Below are 17,162 nucleotides of genomic sequence, written 5' to 3' on the forward strand. Positions count from 1 at the left end.
ATTTTCAAGTTTGCTGACGACACCACCGTAGTGGGTCAGATCTCAAACAATGACGAGACAGAGTACAGGGATGAGATAGAGAATCTGGTGAACTGGTGCGGCAACAATAATCTCTCCCTCAATGTCAACAAAATGAAGGAGTTTGTCATTGACTTCAGGAAGTGTAAGGGAGAACATGCCCCTGTCTACATCTTTGGGGATGAAGTAGAAAGGGTCGAAAGCTTCAAGTTTTTAGGTGTCCAGATCACCAACAACCTGTCCTGGTCCCCCCCATGCCAACACTATAGTGAAGAAAGCCCACCAACGCCTCTACTTTCTCAGAAAACTAAGAAAATTTGACATGTCAGCTACGACCTTCACCAACTTTTACAGATGCACCATAGAAAGCATTCTTTCTGGTTGTATCACAGTTTGGTAAGGTTCCTGCTCTGCCCAAGACCGCAAGGAACTACAAAAGGTCATGAATGTAGCCCAATCCATCACGCAATCCAGCCTCCCATCCATTGACTCTGTCTATACTTCCCATTGCTCGGCAAAGCAGCAAGCATAATTAAGGACGCCACGCACCCCGGAGGTTCTCTCTTCCACCTTCTTCGTTCAGGAAAAAGATACAAAAGTCTGAGGTCACGTACCAACCGACTCAAGAACAGCTTCTTCCCTGCTGCTGTCAGACTTCTGAATGGACTTGCCTTGCATTAAGTTGATCTTTCTCTACACCCTAGCTATGACTGCAACACTACATTCTGCACTCTCTCATTTCCTTCCCTATGAACAGCATGTCTTGTCTGTATAGCGCGCAAGAAACAATACTTTTCACTGTATGTTAATACGTGACAATAATAAATCAAATCATATTTGAAGCAAAGAGCAAAAATCCTATGAAAAGCTGCTGACAATATCCTGCGACTGGTCACAAAATGCAAGTTCTTCAGTTTTTGATCCACTGTTTCCATTTTTCCACTCCATCTCTTGAAAATCAGAGTGCACTCAAAATTTGAGGAATGGAACAGTAGATTTGATAGACAGTATCATGCTTTTGCATGGCCATCCAGGAAGCAAGACTTGAACCTTTCCAAATAATTCTTACGAATTGGTGTGGGGAAGAAAATTCTTACCGGTAAGGTTTACTAGAGTTTTGTTTCTATTTTAACAAGCATTTAGAACTGCAAGGCACAAGGCATTTAACACGCCTTATCAGATATCAGATAACCTGAGCTGCATGCTGCTCAGTTTAATCCTCTTTGACTGACAACACGGTTCAGTCTCTAGAGCAGCTTGGGGACAGCATAATGTATGGTGCTGGCTACTGGGAAAACCCTCTCGCTAGCAATTCTGAAAGATGCAACACAGTCAACTTAAAAAGGGCTGAATTTGTAGATAGTAGTACTGTGTGTATTCGATAACCTCATTTGTGTAAAATACTCAGTTTACTTCAGCTGTTAGAATACAAGTACAAAGTTAAGACCTGATATTATACAAAATAACACAAAGAGGTGTCGCGCAGCCCCTTATGCCTATGCCAGCTCTTTGAAAGAACTGTCGAATTAGTCCCACTCCCCTGTTCTTTCCCCATAGTTCAACAATTCTTTTCTTTAAGTTCTTATCCAATTCTATGAAAGTTATTTGAAAATCTATCACTTCAAGCAACGTATTCCAGATCATAACTCGGCGTGAAAAAATCACCTTGCTGGATTCTTTAGCCAATTACCTTAAATCTGCATCTGCTAGCTACTGATCCATCAATCACAAAAACAGTTTCTCTTTATTTACTAAATCAAAATATTTCTTGATTTTGACGATCTCTATTAAACTGCCACTTCACCTTCTCTACTCCAGACAATTACTCTGGTCTCTCCATTTAATTGAAAGCCTGCATCCCCTGGAGCATTCCAGTCAATCTCCTCTGCATCATCTCCAAGATCTTGATATCCTTTCTGAAGTGTGATGTCCAGAATTGGTCAATACATTTCAGCTGGACCTCAACAGGTTATGTATAAAAGATTTAGCTCACCATCTTTGCTATTGTACTTTGGTCCTTGTTTGGAAAGCCAAAGATCCATTATTTTTTTAAAAAACAGCCACTGCTGTCTCAATTTGGCCTGCCACCTTCAAAGATTTGAGTATATACATACCCAGGTCTCACTACTCGTGCATCCTGTGCAATTATGTCTTTTAGTTCATATCGCCTCTTCCAAATTTTCATACCAAAATGCATCACTTCACAGTTCCCTCCATTAAATTTCAACGACAATGTGTCAGTCTATTTCACCAATCTGTCTATGTGATTCGGAGTCTCATGATTTACTTCATTTCCAAGTTGTGTGTGATCTACAAATACTGAAATTATGCATTTTATACCCAATTCCAGGTCTTTGGTATATCCAAAAGAGCCAGTGATTTGAGTATGAACTGCGTACTTTCCCCCAGTCTGAAAAACCACTCATCGCTACTCTCTGGAAGTCAATTTTGTATTTAGCATGCTATTGCCCCTTTAATCCAATGAGTTTCAATTCCATTGAAGGTAGCAGGTAATTGACTCATTAGCAATCAACTTTTTGAAAGTCCATACACACATGAGCCACATTACTTTCATCGATCCTCTCTATTACATCATTAATTATTTAATTTTACCAAATTGGTGCTGTCAAAAATAATTATATTTTTCCAAGCAAGATTTAATTTTGTCTCAGACTAAGCCTTTAAAGATTTCTCCATCATTAGGCTGATGGGTATGTGGACTGAGACCAGTGGTTCAGTATGTGCTATGTCAACTAGCTAAACAACCCAGAAAGCCATGAGTGCATAGTCCAAAGTTCTTGTCTCAGTTGGACTAAGTCATTGAATGAGTGCAAAAATGAGCTATTGCACTATTTGCATCTGTCCTACTGACTCTTGGAGACATGGAGTAGGTGGCCTTCCCCCTTGACTGTAAAAAAAAACTTACATTTATGAAGTGTTTTATCATACATCAGAAACATACCAAAGCACTTTATGTGAGCTACATTAAAATGAAATCACTGATATGGAGATAAATATGATTTCTATGTATGCACCAAAATCCTATAGACACCAATGGAACAAATAACTAGTTACACTTTTTATGGCACTGATCACTGAGGGAGAAACATTGATTATAGAAGTGATTTTGGGAGGTTACACATCTAGAAGGCCTCATACAACAAAGTGTTGAAATTGAAAAAGAGGGGGAAAAAGGCATGGGATAGTTACAGTTTTATATTTGTTTTACTAACGAAGGCAATCTTGGTGAACAGCAGACTTTATTTTTGCTGCATGTTAAAGGAGGAATGATACAATCAGGAAATAAGACCATCAGTGCACCTGGAATTCAATCTACCACTTGCGGATCAAGCATAACAGGGATGTATATTCAGCAAAATTCGAGAGATAAGTTATATGCTGCTTGCAAAAACAAACATGATATTTCAACAAAATTTGGCAAATCTGCTAGAGGTATTTCAGTTAGATAATTTATCTATCCTGACCACATTAATAAGTCTTTCTTCAGCGAGCTCAAACAAAGCACCTGCTGTTTTATTCCACATTACTCACTTGACTGTCCTTTTCAACCTGAAGTAATTACTCTAACAATGACCCTGGGGTTTTCAGTGGTAAGTAAATAAGATCTTTACTTCCTACTAGAAGCAATAGAAATATTTTCTGTGCATTTGCTGTGGAATCATATAAATGATAATAGAGGTCTTTTACACCTGAGCTTGCAATTCAATTTGAATCTGCTACTTTCAGCCCATTTTCTTGTTTTCCCTGCATTCCTTTAAATTATTCCTTCCCAAATGTTTGCACATGGACTGTTTTCTCTTCTAATTTTGTACAAATGTAGGGTGAAAGTAACAGGACCCGACAGATCACTGTTAGTGCTTGAAAATGGTTTAAGATAGATCAGGCTTGCCTGACCTATTTCATATCTAGTTAAGAAAGGTAATCTCATCAACAGTGCATGTGAGACATTAAATCTTCTTGTAAAAGTCAAGAATAAAAACTCACCTCTGTGATGTGAGGATTAGGGTTAAATCCACACTGCTTGCACACTACTGATCGACACTGAGTACAGGTGTTGAAGTTTGGCTGTTTTGGAGAAGAGTGCAGCTCTGTAGTTGCACAAATAGGACAAAGAGTACTGCTGGGCATTGGAGCTATCTGTGGTACCGAATAAGGAGATGTTGGAGCACTGCCTCTATCTGGGGATGCAGAATGGGACCTTTCTCCTCTTTTTGTACTTGTTTCAACTTGGAGAGTCCGCCTCTGTTCTTGTTGCAAGTTCTGTTGTGTAGAGCAATTTTGATTCTGCATTCTTCTTGCACTTTCATTGCTGGGAACAGTCTGTCGGGGGGTCCCAATCTTTGCATCAGGCTGACCGAGGTGTTCCCTCTGGTATGGTCTTGCACTATTAAACAGAAGACATGTCTCAGTCCAAATATCACAATTATTCACATTATGAAACATCAGCACAGCAAGAAGAAAAAAAAATGAAATTGTGCTTTATTCCGACAATGAACACTCGCAACTTGAAATAGTTGTCCTTGATTGAAGTTGGTCACATATACCATTGAAAATAATTGTGTTCAAGTAGTTTCAGTGAAGAATTAAAATCTGATGATTGCATTGTATTGCATTATTTGAACAGCTTCCATTTAAATGGAATAAAAATGTCTCTCTAACTTAATTCTACCACTGAAATTTAGAAAATAAGAGATGATACAAGAATCAACCACTATGAAATAAGCATCATTATTTCAAGGCCTAAAAGCAAATTGACAACATAGAAACTATTCTACAAATGTTCCCCTCTCAGTGATATAAACATTACTTCTTCTTAGTGACCTAAGCGCTCAAGTTCACCAAAGGCTGAAATTTATGGGTCTGTCTGTAGTAACTGCTCCTTAGCCACTATCAATTTTCTTTCCCTCTTTGATGCAACTTGGACTGGTTGGATATCTCCTCCAAAGAAATAGCACAAGCACAAGAGCCAAACAGGCTCCTGCTATGCTGTATCATTCTACAGAGCACATAGTATACGCCCTGCTCGGCAAATACCATTCTTGATCAGCTGAAGGAAACACAGATAATTTGTCACATGATTTGTGAAAGCAAAACCTTGCTCTTGGCCACCATCCAATATCAGCATCAAGGCTAAGAGTTTGTGTTAGGCAGTCAAGGATGTAAACCTACTTCCAACCATGCCATGACTCGGGTTAGATAGTCTTGGCTTTGAACCCTGGGTGCTATGGTGAAGTTAAAGCACTATCACTAGATGCCAAAATTAGCTCATATTGTCACATGTAATTATTAATCAGTAACTCCTGTTGGAATTTTTATGGCGCTGGCATACAGAAGCTTTCACCAATGCCCAGACAATGAATCCCCTGGATCTTGTTCATGTTATATATATATTATATTATATTATATGGGCGGCACGGTAGCACAGTGGTTAGCACTGCTGCTTCACAGCTCCAGGGACCTGGGTTCGATTCCCGGCTTGGGTCACTGTCTGTGTGGAGTTTGCACATTCTCCTCGTGTCTGCGTGGGTTTCCTCCGGGTGCTCCGGTTTCCTCCCACAGTCCAAAGATGTGCGGGTTAGGTTGATTGGCCATGCTAAAGCTTGCCCTTAGTGTCCTGAGATGCGTGGATTAGTGGGTAAATATGTAGGGATATGGGGGTAGGGCCTGGGTGGGATTGTGGTCGGTGCAGACTTGATGGGCCGAATGGCCTCTTTCTGTACTGTAGGGTTTCTATGATTCTATGATATTATATTATATATATCTATCTATCTCTGATTATCACAAGAATGGCATCAGTAAAGAGAGGAATGAACCAAGTTACGATTCTTCCACAGTCAAAGAAAAGAAAGATGATAAATGAGCTCATACATAAAGAGCAGTTGATTTGATGCAGTACTAGGGTTATCATTATTTATTGACTGATACCTAACATGATTTGCTGCTTTCAGGAGATGGATAGGAATAAAAGCCCAAAGCAAGTGGCTAAGTTGGGTACACAATGAAAAAAGTTACAGTTTTGATTTCAATACACTTAAAATTCTACTTGGGTCTCAACTTAATTTATAACATTTGCTTAATATTTTCCACCCCTTTGTATTTAACTACTAACCATGTACCTCTACTTGACGTTAAAATGTTAACTAAAGCCTTTTTTCTGGCAAATCAATGTAAAACATGGCGCAGTTTTAAAGTGAAAGACTTACTTTAGCCTTACCTAATTAGGGTGAGGTAGTGACATAGTGGCAAGGTCACTGGATAAGTTATGCAGAGGCCTGGGCTAATGTTCTGGGGATACAGGTGCAATCTATTAATCTGGAATTCTAAAAAAAGTGAGCACAATAACAGTGAGCATGAAATCACTGGTGATTGTTATTAAAAACCCCAGGTAGAATTCTCCCATTTTGAAACTAAGTGCTGTGGTGGGTGCAGGAACTTGGGTGTTACCTGCTGTGGCGGCCGGCGGGAAAGCATGCAAAATCTTCCAGCTCATGGTGTGCCTTGGTGTTTCATGCTATCAGTGGTAGGGCAGGCCTGAATGGCATGTAGTCTGCTGTCGTGTCCAAGGGTGATATTGAAACGGTGGCCAACATCACTGACCCACCACTAAAGAAAGAAGAGGGACCTCCTGAGAATGAAGATGGATCTCTGGAACATTGAGGTCAGAAAGTAAACCCACTCCAAGACACCTAATCTGGAAGGTGCACCTGCGATGCACCCTGACCCAATGCTGCGGTGTTCCAGTGTTTGGGTGGCTTCCATTCTTAACTGCGAGGCAGCATCCAGACACTGTTCAATGAGTTCTGACACCTGCACACCATGTTGTTCCAAACATTTATTTCTGGGCCTCCTGCCATATTCTCATGCCATGCCCACAATTGAACACGCCAGCCTCAAGACAGAATTCTGCCTCTCCCATTTGGTTCACTCATCTGCTTAAGGACAGAAATCTCCCATCCTTCTTGGTCTGGTCTAGACCCATAGCAATATTGTTGCCTCTGGAAAGCACCTTTGAATTAGCACTGCAAGTCACGAGTTGTACTCAATGCTACAAAGTCAAAAGGAAATGAAACGGGATGGACCATAAGACACAGGAGCAGAAGTAGGCCATTCAGCCTATCAAGTCTGCTCTGCTATGCAATAAGATCATGACAGATCTGATATGATAATCCTCAACTTCACTTTCCTGCTTTACCTCGATAAGCCTCGATTCCCTTAGAGTAAAAATCTGTTTATCTCAGCCTTGAACATACTCAATGGCTCAGCTTCTACAGCCCTGTGTGTAAAAGAATTCTACAGATTCACTACCCTCAGAGGAAATTCCTCTTCTATTTTATTTATTAGTCACACTGCAATGAAGTTACTGTGAAATCCCCCTAGTTGCCACAGTCAGGCACCTGTTCGGGTCAATGCACCAAACCAGCACGTCTTTCAGAATGTGGGGGGAAACAGGAGCACCCGGAGGAAAGCCACGCAGACATGGGGAGAACGTGCAAGCTCGACACAGATAGTGACCCAAGCCGGGAATCAAACCCGGGTCCCTGGCGCTGTGAGGCAACAGTGCTAACCACTGCCACCCACACTGTATTAAATGTGTCTTAAATGGGTAACCCCTTACTCAGATTATTACTCTCTCAAGGGGAAACAATCACTCAGCATTTACCCCGTCAAGCCCTGAAGATCCTATGAGGGCGTTTTTAGCATCAGATTGCGCCCATTTTCGGGTGCGACACGGTGGTAAAGTGGGATGTAAAGCCTATAGCGTGATTGGCACTGCTTTTCACGACCGGCGCCATTTTACGAGCGCCAGATTTCCGGCGCGGTCAGCCTCTTGCCGGAAATGGACAAGAGACTGAACATATTTAAATTCACTTAAATGCTGTTTAACATCTGCTTAGCGAGCCCAGCGCTCAATCGTCCAGGTTTGCCCCCATTTATGCCCTCACCGGGAAAGGTTCGCGCCGGCGAGGAATCAACATATTCCCCATGAACGAAGAGCAGTCAACTTGGCCTCGCCGTTGGAACCGGAGGCCATTGAGCCCCCTTGGGGAGGCCGAGGGCAAGGGGGGGTGCCCCTTAGGCAGTACCAGACTGGCAATGCCACCCTGGCATCTGGGCAGTGCCAGGGCGGGGCTAATAGGAACAGGGGCCCACTGCCACTCTGCAGCAATCGGTGGGGGTAGGAAGAGAGAGGGGGCCGTGATCGGTGGGCAAGGGAGGGGGTCTGCGAAGTGTCTGGGCGGTGGGAGACGTCAGAGGGGGCTGTATCTTGGGCCACAGGCCCCCCTCAATTGTGGGAAGGGAGTGGGAGCTGCTTCAGGCTGCCTGCACTAGCAGACCTGACAACTCTCTCTTTTCTGTCAGACCCCTGCTACTGCTAATGCGCATGAGAAGCATCAGAGGCTTGTACATGCACACTACCTCCCTCTGCAGGCTTTCGGGCATATTAAGCCCCACCCACTGGCTTCTGCAGCAAGCTCGCTCAGAATTTTGCAGGCAGAGTGCGTATGGAGGGACCTGAAAACACACCCAAAAGACAGATCTGAAATCCTTCCAGTTTCAAGTCTGCCCAGCACTTAAGACAAAAAAAAGGGTAAAATCGCCCCCTACATATCTCGACAGTCACCTCTCATTCTTCTATATGCCAACGAATAAAGGCTCAACCTACTCAACTCCTCTCATAAGAAAATCCCTCCGTACCCGGAATCAACTTAGAATACCTTTTCTGGACTGCCTCCAATGCCTGTGAATATTTTCTTCAATAAGGGGACCAAAACTATTCACAATATTCCAGGTGTGGTCTAAATAATGCCTATAGTTTTAGCAAGACTTCCCTATTTTTATACTCCATTCCCTTTGAAATTAAGGCCCACATTCCATTTGCATTCCCTAGCTTTTTGTGATTTATGCACGAGGAACCCCAAATCTTTCTATGCTGTAACTTTCTGCAGTCTTTTTCCATTTAAGTAATATACAGATCTTTTATTTTTCCAATCAAATTGCATAACTCCACATTCTCCTATACATTCCATCTGCCTAGTTTTTGCCCACTCATTTAACCTGTCTATATCCCTCTGTAGACACTGTGTCATCCTCACCACTTACTTTCCCACCTATTATTGTGCCATCCACAAACCTGGCAATAGTGCATTCAATTGCCTCATCCAAGTCATGAATAGATATTGTAAATAATTGTGGCCCCAGCACTGATCCATGTGGCACTCTATTAGTTACAGGTTCCCTTAAAATGCCTCTCTTATCCCAATTCTCTGTCTTCTATCAGTTATCCAATCCTCTATCCAAGCTAATATACTAACCCCAACATCATGGGCTCTTATTTTATGCAGCAGCCTTTTGTGCAGTAGCTTATTGAACTCTTTTTGGAAATCCAAGTATATACATCTACTGGTTTCCCCCTTTATCCACCCTGCTCGTTACCACATTTAGGAAGTCATGCTGACTCTGCTTGATTGTATTATGCAGTCCTAAATGCTCCTCTATTGTATCCTTTATAATGGACTAACATTTTCCCAATGTCAGATGTTAAGTTAACTGGCCTATTATCATAGAATCCCTAGAGTACACAAGGCGGCCATTCAGTCCTTCGACCACAATCCCACCCAGGCCCTATTCCCACTTTGATTCAAATCCCAAATTTTTTCACACAACACTCAGTCTTGTTGACCCTGAATAGTCCTTCTTGCTATCTTCCAGGGACTTGTGCAAAGATTAGGACAGCTGTTGCACAGACTAGTCAAGCAACAGCCTAACATACCAGAGACCACTATCACCTTCCCCGAGTATATCCTGTTCCTCCAGCAAGACAAACATACCAAGGATGGCAGCACAGTGGGGGGGTTGCCCTGGGTGTCCTTAACAGTGGCTCTGAACCCCATGAAGTCTGCTGGCATTACAACAAACATGGACAGGGAAACTTCCTGTTGATTACCACCTATGACCTTTCCTCACCTCAGCAGACAAATCAGAACTCTTCCATGTTTAACACCAATTGGAAAAACCATTAAGGGCAACATCCATCACCAAAAGTGGCTTGGTCGTACCACTATTGACTGAATTGGCCAAGCCTTGGAGGAAATAGCGGCTAGGCTGGCTCTGTGCAAGAGGAAAACAATAAGAGGGGAAAATCCTCATTCTCACCAATCAATTTGCTTGACGCATGGCAGTATCAATAGGAGTAACTACCACACGGTCTACTTGGAGACAAAGTCCCATCTTCGCATTGAGAATACCCTTCATCATGTTATTTAGCATTATCACCCTTCTAAAATGGGATATTTAAAACAGATCTAGCAAATCAAAACTGGATATCCATGAGGCATTGTGAGCTATCAGCAGCAAGATTATATCCAACTACAATCTGTAACCTCATTATATCATTAAAGTGAGGATTTAATCATGATGGAACATCAATGTGGAACATTGTCCAAATATGTCCTGTCCACAAGAAATAGGATACATCCTTCAAATTACAACCTCATTAGTCTAACCTCAATGAAGAGTGAAGAGGGATATGCCAGGAGCAGCACCAGGCATATCTAAAAATAAAGTCAATGGTTATCTAGAGGATGTTGCAGCTACAAAAGCTGGTCAGAGGCTGGGAATTCTGCAGGGAAGAACTCACCTCCTGACCCCTCAAAGCCTGTCCACCATCTACAGTGCAAAGTGAGGAATCTGATGGAATATTATCTACTTATCTGATTGAGTGGAGTTCCAAAATAAAAATCCAGTGAAGTGACAACACAGACTGGTGAAATATGCCAGATAGCAGAAGCGTATTCAAAAGAGGAAACTAAGCAATCCCACAACCAACAGATCAGATCCAAGCGCTGCAGTGCTGCCACATCCAGATGTGCTTGGTGGTGGACAAATAAACTAATTGGAGGAGGCAGTTCCACAAATATCGCCATTCTCAATTATGGGGGACCCCGGCATTTCAAGGTTGAAGCATTTACAACCATCTTACGCCAGAAGTTTTACGCCAGATGATGCATCTCAGCCTAGTCGTGAGGTCCCCAGCATCACAGGTGACAATCTTCAAATAATTCAGTTTGCTCCACATGATATCAAGAAATGGCTAAAGGCACTGGATACTGCCAAGGCTACAGGCCTAAACAACATTCCAGAAGTATTACTGAAGACTCATGCTCCAGAACTAGACAAGCAGCTCCAGGACAGCTACCCAACAATGTGGAACATTGTCCAAATATATCCTGTGCACAAGAAATAGGATACATCCTTCAAATTACAGCCTCATTAGTCTAACCTCGATCAAAGAAATGGAAGGTGTCATTGACAGTACTAGGAAGCAGTACTTACACAGTAATAACCTACTCACTGATGCTCAGTTTGGGTTCCACCAGGGCTTCTCAGCTCCCAACCTCCTTCCAGCCTTGGTCCAAACATGGACAAAACAGCTGAATTCAAAACAGGAGGTGACAGTGATTGTCTCTGACACCAGGGCAGCATTTGACTGCGGCGTTAAGCAGGCCAGGCAAAACTGAAGTCAATGGGAATCAGGGCAAACTCTCCACTTGTTGGAGTCATACCTAGCCTCGCACAAAAGGATGATGATTGTAGTTGTTGGAGGTCAATCATTTCAGTCCCAGGACATGAGTTCGTCAGGGTAGTGCCCAACCATCTTCAGCTGCTTTACTACGTTCTTCCCTACATCATAAAATTTGAAGTGGGAATGTCTGTTGATGACTGTACAATGTTTGGTTTTATTTTTGACTCCTCAGATACTGAAGCAGTCCATGTCCATACGTAGCAAGTCTGAACAGCCTTCAGGCTTAAGCTGACAAGTGACAGTGACATTCACACCACAAATGTGTCAGGCAATGATCATTTCTAACAAGAAAGAAGCTAATCATTTCCCCTTGATATTCAATAGCATTATCATTGCAAAATTCCCCACTATCAGCCTTCGTGGGAGCTTGCTACAGACCAGAAACTGAACTGGACCAGCCATATAAATACTAAGGCTATAAGCAGGTCAGAGGCTGGGAATTCTGTGGCAAGTGTAACTTACTGACTCCCACAGCCCATACAACATCTATGAAGGCACAAGTCAGAAGTGGAATACTACCTACTTGCCTGGATGAATGCAGCTCCAACAACACAAGAAACTCAAGGCCATTCAGGACAAAGTGCCACTTTCACTCCGTCCACCACCAGCACAACACTGGCACCAGTGTACACTATCAACACAACATACGGCAGTAAAAGCTCCTTCATAGCACCCTCCAAACTTGTGAGCTCCACTACCATCTACAATCATCATTCTTTCACCATTGCCGGGTCAAATTCCTGAAATTCTCTCCAATAGCATTCTGGGTGTATCCTACATCACACTGAAGTGTGATCAAGGACAAAGGGATGGGCAATTAATGCTGGTGATCATTTCTTTGATCGAGGTTAGACGAATGAGGCTGTAATTTGAAGGATGTATCCTATTTCTTGTGGACAGGACATGTGTCCCAAATAAATGTCCCAAAAACAAGTTTAAAAAGACAAAACAAATTAGTTAAAACTACTCCAGAAATTTCAACACTACTACACAACTGACAGGTGTAGGCTATCACCTTCTTCACCTCCTTTTTCCTCAGAATTAATAGTCATAAAATTCAAAAAATTGTACTGATTGAAAAATAAATGATTGCAACACATTGGACCAAATATGTATTTGAAATAAAGATGTGATATTCTGATAATCCCAGACATTATAAAAAATCACAATACAGGAGGAAGAATTTGGTTACAGTGTCTACTTTTGAGAGTTCTTCAGCTGGCATTGAATATTCTCAATTTAATCTCTGTCCTTTCTTCAGAAACATTCTTTTTACTTTTCAATTCCATTTTGCATTGTAGTCTTTGCCTGTGGTAAACAGTCCATGGAGTAATGCTGTGCCCTTTCCACGCTAACACCTTTCCAAAACTGCATGCTATACTTCACCCATAGCCCTGAACAATGTCTTCTACAAACTTAAACATTACTTCCTTGCTTTTATATTCAATGTTCTCATGTTTGATGCATATAATTTCAATTTCTCATTTTATGGTTTAACCAATCTTTAAAAGATTTAAATAACCTCACCCCAAAAATAACTCTATTCTGCCACTGTTATTTATCTTGCCTTTAAAGTATACTTTCTTTTATTTTCTCTTTATCCCAAAATATACTTCTTTTTCCAACACTGAACTAACAATATCTTCCACTCGTCTTCTTTGGTTTGTCATGAACATGAGCATCAACAGGAAAAAATTGTTGTTCCACATATCTATATCTAAATCATCCATATAAATTAAAATCGGAGGTCAAGACAGAAACCCCTGGGTAAGGCACAAACAATATCCCATCCATCCAAAACAATCTACTACTCTGATTCCTGTCAATAGCTGCCCATCTACTCGTGTAGCTACGTTCTATTAAACAACATGTGCATTCATGTTCTTAAAAAATAATGTATTTGGTAAACCATCAAGAGCTTCTATATGGTAAAACATATCACATCCTGCTTACCTATACGCACTGACTTCCTCAAAAAATGTAAATTTACTGAACATGACCAAGCTGACAGTCCCCATGCCTTCCTAAATATTTCCTAATTCATCACATACTATGGGTCCTAGAAATTTTCCCACAATATATTCCCCTACCCTCCAATCCTTTGCTACTATTCTAACTAACTTATTTTGGAAAATTTTGATTATTTCCTCCATTAGCTCCTCTCCAAACTCCTTTAATCTTCCAAGACGTACAACATTTGGTCTGGTGTCATGACTACTTTCATTCGCATCAAGTGCTTTTTCAAATAGTGCCTTTTGAAATATTAGCTTCAGTTTATAGTCCTCTCCACATTCTCTTCAGAGACCCGGCAGCACTATTTTCATTATCTGTAAACACTCAAGTGTCTATGCTATTTCCTCATTCTGAGTACAAGGCATCTCCTTCAGTGGTCTTGTCCCACACTTCCTTCGACTATACTTTTACTTCTAATGAACTGATGAGCCCTTAATATATCCAGTTTCAATTTTCTTTCATACTCCATTAGCCACCTTAATCGCTACATCTGCTTCATTTCTAGACATTGTATGACTTTTTTAAAAAGTAGCATCTCCATCCTTTCTTGAAAAATACACAAATCTCTTAAGCTTGCAACTCCCCACTTATCCATGGGGCATTTGATATCCCTTTTATTACTTGCATGTATGCTTTTAAACAAGCATCAAAATCTCTAAATGAAACTTCTCCTATTGCTGATGTTCATTCATCCGTTGTCGTAGTGTCTGCATGGTCTCCCCAGTGTACCATGCCTCGGGACATCCTTTCCTGCAGCGTATCAGATCAGCCATGATCTTATTGAATGGCGGGGCAGGCTCGAGGGGCTAGATGGCCTACTCCTGCTCCTATTTCTTATGTTTCTTATGTATCAGGTAGACGCTACGACAACAAATGAATGAACACTGCTCAACAATCACCAGGCAGGAGTGTTCCCTTCCAGTTGGGGAACACTCCAGCAGTCACAGGCATTCAACCTCTGGTCTTTGGGTAAGCGTTCTCCAAGGCGGCCTTCACGACACACGACAATGCAGAATCGCTGAACAGAAACTGATAGCCAAGTTCCACACACGAGGACGGCTTCAACTGGGATCTTGGGTTCATGTCACACTATCTGTAGCCCCCACGACTTGCCTGGGCTTGCAAAATCTCACTAACTGTCCTGGCTGGAGACAAAGACATCTCTTTAACCTGTGCTTAACCCTCTCTCCACTCACATTGTCTGTACCTTTAAGACTTGATTACCTGTAAAGACTCGCATTCCAATCATTATCTTGTAAATTGAGTTTGTCTCTTTATCATAGAAATCATAGAAACCCTACAGTGCAGAAAGAGGCCATTTGGCCCATCGAGTCTGCACCGACCACAATCCCACCCAGGCCCTAACCCCATATCCCTACATATTTACCCGCTAATCCCTCTAACCTATGCATCTCAGGACACTAAGTGGCAATTTTATTTAGCATGGCCAATCAACCTAACCCACACATCTTTGGACTGTGGGAAGAAACCGGAGCACCCGGAGGAAACCCACGCAGACACGAGGAGAATGTGCAAACTCCGCACAGACTGTTTGTGAACACAAGTCCTTGCTCACCTGAAGAAGGAGCTTGAGGCTTCGAAAGCTAGTGCTGTCAAATAAAGCTGTTGGACTTTAACCTGGTGTTGTGAGACTTCTTACTGTGCTTACCCCAGTCCAACGCCGGCATTTCCACATCATGTCGATATATCCAGAGTGCTGTTTGAGGGGGAATTCCAGGATTCTGACCCAGTGACAGTGAAGGAACAGTGGTATAGTTGCAAATCAGGATGGTGAGTGAAGTGGAGGGGAACCTCCAGGTGGTGGTGTTCCCAGGTATCTGCTACTCATTTGTCAAACATGATTGCCCCTGCGCAATCATTTTATAATTAATAAAAGTGCCATATTATCATGATCCCTGCGTTTTCCCTACAACTGATGTTAGGTTAACTTGCCTGTAATTTCATTCTCTCTACATACAAACATCGGAATGAGAAGCAGGAGTAAGCCACTCAGCCTTTTAAGCCTGCTCCGCCATTCAAGAAAATAATGGCTGATCTGATTGTTACTTGAACCCCACATTCCTGCCACCCCGTTGTTAATTAAAAATCTATCTAGCTCTGCCTTAAAAATATTCAAAGACTACTTTTTGAGGAAGAGAGTTCCAAAGACCCTCGGAGAATAAATTTCTTGGTCTTAAATAAGCCACCCCTTATTTTTAAACAGTGACCCCTAGTTCTAGATTTTCCCACAAGAGGAAACATCCTCTCCACACCTACCCTGTCATGACTCCCTCAGGATCTCAAAGGTGTCAATCAAGTCAACTCTTTCTCTTCCAAACTCCAGTGAATACAAATCCAACCTGTCCACCTTTCCTCAGAAAACAACCTGCCCATTCCTTGTATTAGTCTAGTAAGGATTCTTTGAACCGCTTCTTCCGCATTTACATGTTTCTTAAGATGACCAATACTATACTCCAGATCTGGTCTCACCAGCACCCTGTACAACTGAAGCATAACCTCACTATTTCTGTAATCAATTCCCTTCACAATAAATGATAATATTCTATTAGCTTTCTAAAATACTTGCAGCACCTATATACTGGCCTTTTATGATTCATGCACTAGAACACCCAGATCCCCCTGAACCTCTGAGCAGTGCAGGCTCTCACCATTTAATTTTTTTTTATTTTTCATGCCAAAATGGGCCATTTCACATTTGCCCACATTATATTTTCCAGATGTTTGCCCATTCAAGTAATCTTTCCATGGCCTTTCATAGCCTTCTTATGTACTCTTCACAATTTACTTTCTTACCTAGGAGGTGTTGTCAGCAAATTTCCTAAACATACCTCTGATCCCCTCATCCAAGTCATTTATATAAATTTTAAAAAGTTGAGGCCCCAGCACTGATCCCTGGGACACCCAACTCATTCCACCTTTGTTGAATAGCAGTGTTATGTTTGCTACCTTCCAATCCACATAGATCAAAATTAATACATCCACTATCTCTGTAGCTACTCCTTTTAAAACCTAGTATGCAGGTCGTCAGGTCCAGGGAACGTTTTGTCACTTAATCCATTGATTTCTCCAATACCATTTTATTTCCTGATATTAAACAGTATGGAGTATCTAATTTTCAATAGACCTTTGGCTCCCCATTACTTCTGGACTTTTTTTCCATCTTCTCCTGTGAAGACAGACACAACGTATTCATTTAATGTTTCTGCCATTTTCTAAATTACTCTGCTTCATGACCCAGGACCAGTTCTAGCAGTGTTGAACATGCAGCAAGAAACAGCCTTGAAAGCATTCTTAAGAACCCCTCTCCAATTTAAGCATTTGTCACATCCCAGTCATTTTTGGGATGAAGTTACTACTCTGAACACTCTCCAAATTGTCAATGAATTGACAATTGACCCTCAATTTCTTTTGTATGAATTAAGTTCTATGCCAATATTGTTCAACTCCTCTATTATTTCTAATTCAACCCAGAGTCTATTTAAGCACCATCAATAAAAGCTCCCAT

At 41.7% G+C, this 17,162-nt stretch overlaps 1 protein-coding gene across 1 annotated transcript in view; it reads right to left on the reverse strand.

Moving 5' to 3' along the window:
- LOC144491857 (protein bassoon-like) overlaps positions 1–17,162 on the reverse strand; it is a 517,892-nt gene that overhangs the window by 486,362 nt on the left and 14,368 nt on the right. The window contains exon 2 of the mRNA XM_078210147.1: positions 4,024–4,423. Coding sequence (XP_078066273.1) covers positions 4,024–4,423 — 400 coding nt within the window. The remainder of the gene's footprint in view (positions 1–4,023; positions 4,424–17,162) is intronic.

Source organism: Mustelus asterias, chromosome 3, assembly GCF_964213995.1.
Source record: "Mustelus asterias chromosome 3, sMusAst1.hap1.1, whole genome shotgun sequence".
In the NCBI taxonomy this organism is placed as follows: Eukaryota; Metazoa; Chordata; class Chondrichthyes; order Carcharhiniformes; family Triakidae; genus Mustelus; species Mustelus asterias.